At 41.8% G+C, this 11,748-nt stretch overlaps 1 protein-coding gene across 2 annotated transcripts; it reads right to left on the bottom strand.

The window, feature by feature from the left end:
• Window positions 1-7,530: 7,530 nt before the first annotated feature.
• LOC109769839 (uncharacterized) lies at window positions 7,531-10,972 on the bottom strand. Of its 2 annotated transcripts, XM_020328547.2 has the most exons (4): window positions 10,756-10,972; window positions 10,515-10,642; window positions 7,832-7,913; window positions 7,531-7,746 (listed from the first exon to the last, which is right to left on the bottom strand). In XM_020328547.2, the coding sequence occupies exons 1-4, from the start codon at window positions 10,850-10,852 to the stop codon at window positions 7,718-7,720; spliced, it is 336 nt and encodes a 111-aa protein (XP_020184136.1). In that variant the 5' UTR covers window positions 10,853-10,972; the 3' UTR covers window positions 7,531-7,717. The 2 variants fall into 2 exon arrangements, 1 of the variants encoding a protein (XP_020184136.1); XR_005772186.2 differs by having other exon boundaries at window positions 7,832-10,642; window positions 10,756-10,971.
• Window positions 10,973-11,748: the final 776 nt, after the last annotated feature.

Below are 11,748 nucleotides of genomic sequence, written 5' to 3'. Positions count from 1 at the left end.
TTGGACTCCGTTTGGTTTTCCTTTTCTGCTGATACTCAAAAACAAGGAAAAAACAGAAACTGGCACTGGGCTCTAGGTTAATAGGTTAGTCTCAAAAATCATATAAAATAGCATATAAATGCATATAAAACATCCACGATTGATAGTATAATAGCATGGAACAATCAAAAATTATAGATACGTTGGAGACGTATCAATGCTCGGGTCAATATTCACTATGAATGGAGCAATTTCATCAAACTTTTCATAATCTTCTGACATGTCTGTCTTGTCATCCACTCCCACGATGTTTCTCTTCCCAGAAAGAACTATGTGGCGCTTTGGCTCATCGTATGATGCATTCGCTTCCTTATCTTTTTCTTTTTCTCGGCTTGGTAGACATGTCCTTCACATAGAAAACCTGTGCCACATCATTGGCTAGGACGAATGGTTCATCTGCATACGCAAGATTGTTGAGATCCACTGTTGTCATTCCGTACTGCGCGTCTTCCGTTACCCCGCCTCGTGTCATATTGATCCATTTGCACCGAAACAAAGGGACCTTCAAACCACGTCCATAGTCAAGTTCCCATATGTCCTCTATATAACCATAATATGTTTCCTTTCCTGTCTTGGTTGCTGCATCAAAGCGGACACCACTGTGTTGGTTGGTGCTCTTCTTATCTTGGGCGATCGTGTAAAATGTATTCCCATTTATCTCGTACCCTTTGAAAGTCATTATATTCGAAGATGGTAACTGGGACAGCAAGTACAGGTCATCTTCAATAGCGGCGTCATGCATGGCACATGTCTGCAACCAGCCGGCGAAAGTCCCCGTTTGTTCACGTGTAATCCAGTCATCAGACCGCTCCGGGTGTTTGGAGCGTAGAAAATTCTTGTGTTCGTCCATATACGGAGCCACCAAGGCGGAATTCTGTAGAATTGTGTAGTGTGCTTGAGTGAGAGAATGCCCGTCCATACATATTATTTGATCCCCTCCCAGCGTGCCTTTTCCATCCAGTCTGCCCTTATGCCGCGATTCAGGAACACCAATCGGCTTAAGGTCAGGAATAAAGTCAATACAAAACTCAATGACCTCCTCATTTTCATGGCCCTTGGAGATGCTTCCTTCTGGCCTAGCATGGTTATGAACATATTTCTTTAAAACTCCCATGAACCTCTCAAAGGGGAACATATTGTGTAGAAATACAGGACCCAAAACGTTAATCTCTTCGCATAGGTGAACTAGGACGTGCGTCATGATGCTGAAGAAGGATGGTGGGAACACCAACTCCAAACTGACAAGACATTGCACCAAATCATTCTCTAACCTTGGTATTATTTCTGGATCGATTACCTTCTGAGAGATTGCATTGAGGAATGCACATAGCTTCACAATGGCTAATCAAACGTTTTCCGGTAGAAGCCCCCTCAATGCAACTGGAAGCAGTTGCGTCATAATCACGTGGCAGTCATGAGACTTTAGTTCTGGAACTTTTTCTCTACCATATTTATTATTCCCTTTATATTCGACGAGAAGCCAGACGGTACCTTAATACTGAGCAGGCATTCAAAGAAGATTTCCTTCTCTTCTTTGGTAAGAGCATAGCTGGCATGACCCTGATGTATGCCGTCTTTTCCGTGCATACGTTGCTGGTCCTCCGGTGCCTCCGGTGTATCTTTTGTCTTCCCATACACACCCAAGAAGCCAAGCAGGGTCACGCAAAGATTCTTTGTCATGTGCATCACGTCGATTGCGGAGCGGACCTCTAGGTCTTTCCAATAGGGCAGGTCCCAAAATATAGATTTCTTCTTCCACATGGGTGCGCGTCCGTTAGCGTCATTCGGAACAGGTTGTCCGCCAGGACCCTTTCCAAAGACTACCTTCAAATCCTTGACCATATCATGTACATCAACACCAGTACGGTGGCGAGGCTTCGTCCGGTGTTCCGCCTCGCCTTTGAAATGCTTGCCTTTCTTTCTTACAGGATGCCTGCTCGGAAGAAATCGACGATGTCCCAGGTACACATTCTTCCTACAATTATCCAAATATATACTGTCGGTATCATCCAAACAGTGCGTGCATGCGCGGTATCCCTTGTTTGTCTGTCCTGAAAGGTTACTAAGAGCAGGCCAATGATTGATGGTCACGAACAGCAACGCCTTTAGGTCAAATTATTCCTGTCCGTGCTCATCCCACGCACGTACACCTGTTCCATTCCACAACTGTAAGAGTTCTTCAACTAATGGCCTTAGGTACACATCAATGTTGTTGCCGGGTTGCTTAGGGCCTTGGATGAGCACTCGCATCATAATGAACTTCCGCTTCATGCACAACCAAGGAGGAAGGTTATACATACATAGAGTCACAGGCCATGTACTATGGTTGCTGCTCTGCTCCCCAAAAGGATTAATGCCATCTGCGCTTAGACCAAACCATACGTTCCTTGCTTCACCTGCAAACTCCTCCCTGTACTTTCTCTCGATTTTTCTCCACTGCGACCCATCAGCGGGTACTCTCAACTTTCCGTCTTTCTTATGGTCTTCTCTGTGCCATCGCATCACCTTGGCATGCTCTTTGTTTTGGAAGAAACGTTTCAACCATGGTATTATAGGAGCATACCACATCACCTTGGCAGGAATCTTTTTCCTGGGGCGCTCGCCCTCGACATCACCAAGGTCATCGCGGCTGATCTTATAGCGCAATGCACTGCATACCGGGCACACGTTCAAATCCTCGTACTCACCGCGGTAGAGGATGCAGTCATTAGGGCATGCATGTATCTTCTGCACCTCTAACCCTAGAGGGCAGACAACCTTCTTTGCTTCGTACGTACTCTCGGGCAATTCATTGTCCTTTGGAAGCATATTCTTTATCATTACCAGCAACTTTCCAAATCCCTTGTCAGATACACCATTCTCTGCATTCCATTGCAGCAATTCCAGTGTGGTGCCCAACTTTTTATTGTCAGCTTCGCAATTCGGGTACAATAATTTCTTGTGATCCTCTAACATGCGCTGCAACTTCTTCTTCTCCAAATCACTTGCGCAGTTTCTCTTTGCATCGGCAATGGCCCGACCTAGATCATCAGCGGGCTCATCTGATGCCTCTTCTTCAGCTTCTTCCCGCATTGCCGGCTCAGCTTCTTCCCCCATTGTTGTATCATCGTATTCAGGGAACCCATGGTCAGGATAGCTGTCGTCATCCTCTTCTTCTTCATTGTCTTCCATCATAACCCCTCTTTCTCCGTGCTTGGTCCAAACATTATAGTGGGGCATGAAACCGGACTCAAACAGGTGGATGTGAATGGTTCTTGAGTTAGAGTAATTGTGATCATTCTTACAACCAGCACATGGACAAGGCATAAAACCATCCGCCCGCTTGTTTGCCTCAGCCGCAAGCAGAAAAGCATGCATGCCATTAATGAACTCGGGAGAGCATCGGTCATCGTACATCCATTGTCAGCTCATCTTCATTACACAACACCGAAAAGACCAAATTAATACAAGTTCATACATAAAGTTCACACATAAAGTTCATACAACACTTAAATGCAACAAACAAATAACTCTCTAGCTAAAGCATTTAAATGCAACAACAAATGCGATCAAGATCGCAACTAAGGTAACAATTGATCCAACAGCATAATGATACCAAGCCTCACTATCAATGGCATATTTTCTAATCTTTCTAATCTTCAAGCGCATTTTCTCCATCTTGATCTTGTGATCATCGACGACATCGGCAACATGCAACTCCAATTCCATATTCTCCCCCTCAATTCTTTTCAATTTTTCTTTCAAATACTCGTTTTCTCTTTCAACTAAATTTAACCTATCGACAATAGGGTCGGTTGGAATTTCCGGTTCACATACCTCCTAGATAAAAATATCTATGTCAACTTGATGGGCATAATTTGTCATAAACACGAAATGCAACAAATAATTTTAAAAGAGAATATACCACATCCGAATCATAACACGGACGAGGGCCGACGGGGACGGATATCAAAACTATGGCACTATGTATAACAAACAACGTACGGGTAAGATAATTATACGAGTAACTATATATCCAAATCACACAAACATGAATTTCTTATATAAAAAAGATAAGAACAAGAGGCTCACCACAAGGTGGTGCCGGCGACGGGACGGTGCGGGCGATCGACGGTGGTTACGACGGAGATTTAGAAGGCACTAAGTAAACCACACCTACATATGCAAACTAAGTGTTATTTTGACCTCAAATTGCATATAAATCAAATACTACCCCATATATATAATTCCTCCAAAATTACTAAAATGCACAAATTAATCACTATATAAACCATTGCAAGAGCTAATCTAGCAATGAGAGATGAAAGGACAAAGTTGCTAACCTTTGTGATCATTTGAATGGATGGGGGCCTTCAAATCTTGACAAAATTTGGGCAAAATATGTGATGAGCTCGAGAGGAAGAAGGGAAGAACAGAGAGGAGAGGGGAAAGGGGGGAGAACAGAGCGCGAGTGGACGAAGGGTTTATATAGGATGACCTTTAGTACCGGTTCGAGGCACGAACCGGTACTAAAGGTGCTGGAGGGGCCCCAGACTGACAACATCGTGGCACCACTCTCTTTAGTACCGGCTCGTGGCACGAACCGGTGCTAAAAGTTTGGCACGAACCGGTACTAATGAGAGCGGCCCGCCTAGCCGTTGGAACCGGCACTGATGGTCACATTCGTGCCGGCTCAAATTCAAACCGGGACTAATGAGCTGAACATTTGACCCTTTTTCTACTAGTGTTAGCATATGAAATTGCAAATCCTACCTTCTTCGTTGATGGCGGCGACCTGGGTAAGGGGAAGGGGAAGGAACAAAGGCAGTGTACATTAGGGGTTTGTGGCCTACCGTTGTGAGCTTAAGATATTTTTTGCTTTGGACCTTAAGTTGGTACTAGTACATCTATAATGATAATACTTGGTCGGTGCCCTTGCCATAAGAGCACCCCAAGGGAGTCGCTCCGCTCGCCCTACCCTAGGGTCGAGCCCATGTCAGGCAAGATAGTCACCCATAACGTATCATTCTCGTATTTCTCACCACCCAAGCCATTCGGTGGTAGAATGCTAGGTGTCTACAATGTAGCATAGAGCACATGTTTAGCACCATATGCCAATGCATGGGCAATAGTAGGCATATTTTGTCTGGCTTTCTAGTTGGACCATTTCAAAAGGTACAAACCCCAAGAAAAAACAAGTAGTTATTAGAGAGATGGTACTTGAGGGTTGGGCACTTCTTATTTCAAGGCTATCAGATTCCCCAAATTAGATGAAAACTAAACATCGAGAGCTTACTAAAAAGTTGTTGGTCTAAAATGCAATGATAGTTTCCCTCTTGATTAGATGCTACAATATACATGAAAATTACATCATGTTAGCCCATGAGATCTTGTGAAAGCCATAAACAATCTATTATGGAAAGTAGCTTACGACTTTGTCAAAGTCAGTAAAAGGCACAAGAGCTCCACACATGGTCTTATCGTCATCAAGAAAGGTGAGTCATGGGGTATTGGGAGGGGGGCTCCCTTGGGAGGGATGGGGGGCTCCCTTCATGATGTTTTTAAGGTTACTCAATCAAGCTATTACAAGGGACCATAATAATAAAAAAGGGTTCCAATGAGATGCTAAAGTACACACAGACTAGATGATCTTCATATGATAAAGGACAGGGTTCTATGGCTGATGGAAGAGTGGAACACTATCCATGATGACACTCACTCACTGAAGGTCCGAGTTGCTGAGCGTTGGTGGTCGTCAAATGAAGGATGGATTAAACAAACACAGACAAATGCCATGTCAAAGGCGAGTGACTTCGTTGGTGGAAGGGCGGTCCCGAGAGACCATCATGGAGCTTTCCGAGCGGGAGCACGCCATTCCCCCCTTCCATTTCAGATCCCGAGCTAACGGAGCTCATGGCGTGCAGACGCACTCTTCAACTAGCGGACGACTGGAAACAGACTCAAAAACTGTTGTCTTCAAGATAAACGCATCGACGAGGGATCTCCCTGCTAATGGGCATATGGTGGATGTGGTGAAGGAACTTGGTTCCAGGTATCGCCGACATGTGTGAGCAAAGAGGTAGCCTCAGAGTGTCTTGAGACCTTTTTAACAAAGTGTAGCAATTCCAACCCATAAAAAGATTCTAGATTCTAAAAATAGAATAGGAGGGAGGTAAAAGTCTTTCGGCACACCTGTGCGATATCGTAAGCCATGTTTCACAAATCCCAACTCGAAAATGCCAAGTCAAGGCTCGAGCCTGAAACACCCCCTCCCCCCCCCCAAAGGCTAGTAGTTATGTACTTAAAGTTTTAGCTCTTATATTTTAAATAATTTCACATTTTTGGACCACTCTACAAATCCAATGTTAGATTTTTAAACATGGAAAATTGAACTTTTTATGGCGAATTACGTGTCGTGAGCCTAGCAAATCCCTTCAAAAGCATGGCAAATCTTGGCATGTTCAATATTATTGCCATAATTTTCCATGCTTGCGGCATGTAATTTGACATAAAAAACCGTCCGATTTGCCATGCTTAGAAATCCGACGTTAGACTTTTAGCATTTTCGTAAGTGTTTCTTGCTTGAGGGCCATGCTTTAGATGGGAAACAATAGCCCAAGGCTTGCTCAGACAGGCTTTTGGGCCAGCCCATACATAAAGTGAAAATATGAGCTGCGAGAGAGTAACTATGACATTTTATTTGGAGGTAAATACACCCGTGGTGTTTGAACTTGCCGTGGATGTTCACTTTAGTGACTGAACTTGAAAAATACGCCAAACTGGTTCTAAAACTTGGCACGAACGTGCATATACGGTGCTAATCCTATCCGTAGACATAAAGTACGTCGACATAGCATCATATGTGGCTGACGTGGCACTGACATGGCAAATGGCCCACTTGTAGCTATGAAAAAGAATAACTTAGTAATCTAAGTCTCTATGATTAGTGGGCCCGCCTGTCAGTAATATTTCAAAAAAGTACAGTTTTAATAAGTTATTTTATTGTATACCTCTAGATATTATATTGTGTGCACACTAGTATTTGTGTGGCATGAGGTAATTATTAATAACACATGAATATTTGATTCTAACTTTTCTTATTATGATTATTATTTACTTTTAAAAAAATAACGTGTGTAAAATGAGCCATTGGCTGCAGCCCATTTATGGACAGAAGAGTTCGAGTTAAAATACATGAAGAATGAGAGGCCATCTTAGTTAGCAAATCATATTCTATGTTGTGGCTAGTGCGACCAGCTCATAAGCGGCAGGTTGCCGGTTCAAGTCCATTCCGCTAACGTACTAACTGGCAGGCCCGCTAATCATAGAGACATATAGTATTCAAGTAATTTTGTTTTGCAAATATAAGTGGGCCCCATGCCATGTCAGTGCCACATCAGCCATATACGATGCCATATCGACGCACTTTACGTCTATAGACCGGATTAGCACCAGGGCCGGCCCATAGATATACGGGGCCCACGGGCAAGACAGCAATAAGGGGCCCTTGTGTTTACTCCAAAGCTCAGAATAATATTTCAAAAGCAAAGTAATATCCAGTACATAGCATAGTTTGATGATCTTAATTTGTACTCCAAAACTGACAGTACAAATTATTTATTGATAAGCGAACTACACCATGATAGTAATAAAATGATGTAGTTCGACAAAAGCTCGCTTTCCACAAAAGCTTGCATTTCTAAATTTTAATGGAGACTTTATTTTGCCCTGCAAAACAAAAATTGTTGTCAAAACAGGTTGCTACTTAGATCTTTTGTGTTAGCATGAGATAAAAAGTTAGGCACGATCTTACATTTGTTTCTAGATCCTCTCCCCAATTGGCCATGTTCTTCACTCCAAAAATCTTCAACCGGACTCATTTCTTCCAAACATTCCTGCTCAAGGCATAGTAAAGCAAACTGAGCAATTCACGTCTATACTAGAACTTGGAAATCCGTCTAACACTTCTAGAAGCAAAGTCATCGATTATTGCATCAACATTTATTTCATCCAACTTATCTTTCTCAATACATAAAGTAGCAAGACCATTTAATCTTTCTTGTGACATTGTTGACCTCAAATAGTTCTTTAACAATTTCAACTTTGAAAAGCTACGCTCTGCTGATGCTACGGTCATTGGTACAGTGAACAGAATTCGATAAGCAATTAAAACATTTGGAAAACAGTCAATATCTCTAACAAACTCAAAAATCTCCATAGCATGCAATGGCAAACCTGATTCTGGTAAGGTCATTTGCAGCAGTCTTAATTCGGAAAAAAGATCATCTAACTCAACATCGCATGAACCATTTCGTGAAAATGTTTCTACGAACTTAGCACAACATTTGCGTAGTTCAACATCATCCAATAACTTCATGTCTTTTGAGCTAAGTAAGAAACCAAATATACTTTTGAACACTTTGAGTTCTTTGAATCTAGTTCTCACAGAGACATTTGCAATATCAACCAGAACTAAGAAGTAATTAACTTCGAACGCCTTCTCAGCTTTTAGAACTTCTTCATCGTTATTAGGTTCATCAAATTGTTTCTTCCTAGTTACATTACGGTTTATTGGAAATGATGGTTCTATGCCCATATCAACTGCAAGACCTTTGGCGATAGTCAAACAAGATGCAAATCCTTCATCTCTGTACTTATCAAAAAACTGCATTACGCCTTCAATTTGCTGCAAGGTAGAGTCGACACACATAGATGCGGACTGCAACTTCTTACTCACCATGTTTACAGCAAATAATATATCATGCCAAATAACCATGCCAAGTAAAAACTCAAAACTACCAAGTGCATCAAATAAATTATTTGCGTCGCTCTTTGACTTGGCATCATCACAAATTTTACATAACTCAGACAAAGCTAGCCTTAATTATGGAGCTTGATATCTAATAGCTTTCACACTTTTGATTCGACTCTCCCACCGAGTATTAGACAAACCTTTCACAGTTAAACTAGGAATATGATCAAGTAAAACTTTCCATCTTTTAGTGGAACTTGAAAATAAAATATAAATTCGTTGCACAATTCCAAAGAAGGATATAGCTTTACTGCAAGAATTTGCCATATCACACAAAGTAAGATTGAGGCTATGACACACACACGGCATATATAGAGATCTTGGATTTTTTTTCAAGTAAACGACTTTGTACCCCTTGTTTATTTCCTTTCATGTTGGAACCATTATCGTAGCCTTGGCCCCTTACATTATCAATATTTAAGCCATAAGAATCTATTGCGTCAAGAAGTACATTAAAAAGACCCAAACCAGAAGTGTCATCCACTGTCAAAGATTCCATAAAAAATTCTTCTATTTTTATTTTCTTATTTGACATGTTAACACATCGAATAATTAGGGTCATTTGTTCTTGATGGCTAACATCGGGAGTACAATCAAGAATTATGGAGAAATATTTAGCCTCTTTAATAATTTGTAAGATAGAACTAGTAACACTAGAGGCCAATAGAGAAATCAACTCATTCTGAATTTTGTGGCTGAGATAGTGATGATAAATTTCATCATTTTGAATTCGTCTAAGATGTTCTTGCATTATTGGATCAAATTCAGCAATCATCTCTACACATGCCAAAAAATTACCATTATTGTGTTGGTAAAGTTTCTCACTAGATCCACGAAAAGCCAAGTTACGTTTACCAAGATATTTAACAATGGCTACTAATCTCACTAACACTTGTCTCAAACGTTCTTTCTCCTTATTGATTTGCTGCTGCAAATCCTTATCAATGGTTTTATTTTTGGCTAGTCTAACTTTTAACTCATTCCAAGTGTTCATGGTTTTAATATGCTCTACACCATTTTCATGTTCTTTAAGCCTCTCGCTAAGATGCTTCCAATCACTCAATCCATTACCTGCTAATGCACTCTTGTTGCTATGGGATTTGAAAAGCTTGCAACAAAAGCAGTACACTTTGTTAGCATGTTCAGAGTAAACCAACCATTTCCTGTCATGTACCTCTCCATTGCTCAACTTTCTCGAATAATAAGATTTTGAAAAATGTCTAGAGTTACTATCTGGAGGGAACACAATATCATCATTTCTTACGGGACCCTTCTCAACTAAAATATCTCTAGCCTTATCATCCAGATTATCCCAGTTTCGTGGATCAAAAATATCAACAGTGAATGGTTGTTGTTTATCAACACCCGGTGATTTAGAATTTGGTGAATGAGTTACATTTTCTTGCTCACTGGAATTGCTATTACCGCCATTCATATCATCATCAATAGAATTTGTATTTTCAGCTGGTTGTTCTTCAACACATACTATGGCCAATTCCAGGGGATCTCTAGAAGAACTAGCAGGTCTGAAAAAATTCCTAAGTGATCCTTTTAGGGATTTTACCTCTTCATCTTTTTCCTTCTTTCTCTTCCTTTTGGCACTACCAGATAAATGCTTTCTAGAGGACATCTCACTAAACAAGAACAAGCAGCATAAAAAGATTAAAACAGGGAACAAATGCACCTGAATGTGGATGTAGGTGGCCAAATCAGTAGATCCGCAGGTTGCAGTCAGCACGAACGAGAACACAACACCCCTCCTTCTCCAGTTCAGCAGTTCTCCCAAGCACTCAAACTTAGATCCGCTGAAGTCTGAAGAGCAGAAGATAAGAAGAAAGATGTGGAGTCGTCAGAGGGGGAGGGCACCTCTATTTAACTGAAAGGAGGAACGGGGTTATGGAGGGGAAGAAAAGAAGAACACGCACCGTCTCCTCTCCAATGTCCAGCTGATGGGGAACAAGCAGAACGCTGAAGAACGAAGGGGAGTCGATTGGGGAGTAGATTGGCGCCTTTAGTCTCCATTAATGGCCGGCGGCGATCTTGGAATCGGATACGACACGGGAACGGTGGCGGCGTGGCGCTGTTTTGGGAGTCTCGATTTGGGGAAGAGGAAATGAGGAGCACGGGAAAGATTGACTGACGCTGAACGGGCCCTCTTTACTCTCGCTGAACAGGAAAGATGGACCGACTACTAGAGGCAATAATACCTGGGCTGGGGCCCCTGCCTTCCGGAGGCCCAGGGCGGGCTCCCCGTTTGCCCGGCCTATGGGCCGGCCCTGATTAGCATGTTCGTGCCAAGTTTTAGAACCAGTTTGACGTATTTTTCAAGTTCAGACACTAAAGTGAACGTCCATGGCAAGTTAAAGCACCGCTGGTGTATTTACCTCTTTTATTTGTGTACAAGTTCATTCATACATTTGTTATGCTTGTATTTGTCAGGAACAAATGCATAGCTGGTTCGATTCTCATATATATGTGCATGTTGTTTCTGTTTAAACATTATTGAACTTAATGTGTTTGTATCCTCAAAAGCTAGCGTATTTAAGATTAGGTTATCTGCTTTCCCCCTTTTTGAGTGAGGTTGTTTCTTTTCTAAAACATTTTCTATCAAGAATTATTGTGATGTATTAACAGATTAAAATTAGATTATGCATTTGTCGGATGGTTAGGAGAACAGTGGTATCTCTTGTCCATCAGAGTTCATGTCCCAAACTTGACATTGATGCTCACATTTTTCTGGATTTATTTCAGGCCTTTCAGCGATGTGCATTCAGTGGGAGGAGACGTTCCCGTCGACTACGAAGGCGTCTATGGTGACTTCGTCAATCTTAAAATGATGTGCCGGCTCAGTCGCTCGGAGGTTGCGTGCGTGCGTTCATACGGATAAATGTATGTGCGTATGTATAAGCGTCTACGTT

This window comes from Aegilops tauschii, chromosome 3, assembly GCF_002575655.3.
Source record: "Aegilops tauschii subsp. strangulata cultivar AL8/78 chromosome 3, Aet v6.0, whole genome shotgun sequence".
NCBI classification, from domain to species: Eukaryota; Viridiplantae; Streptophyta; class Magnoliopsida; order Poales; family Poaceae; genus Aegilops; species Aegilops tauschii.
Note: the sequence above shows the minus strand (reverse complement) of the source record. Positions and strands in the feature narration are given on the sequence as shown.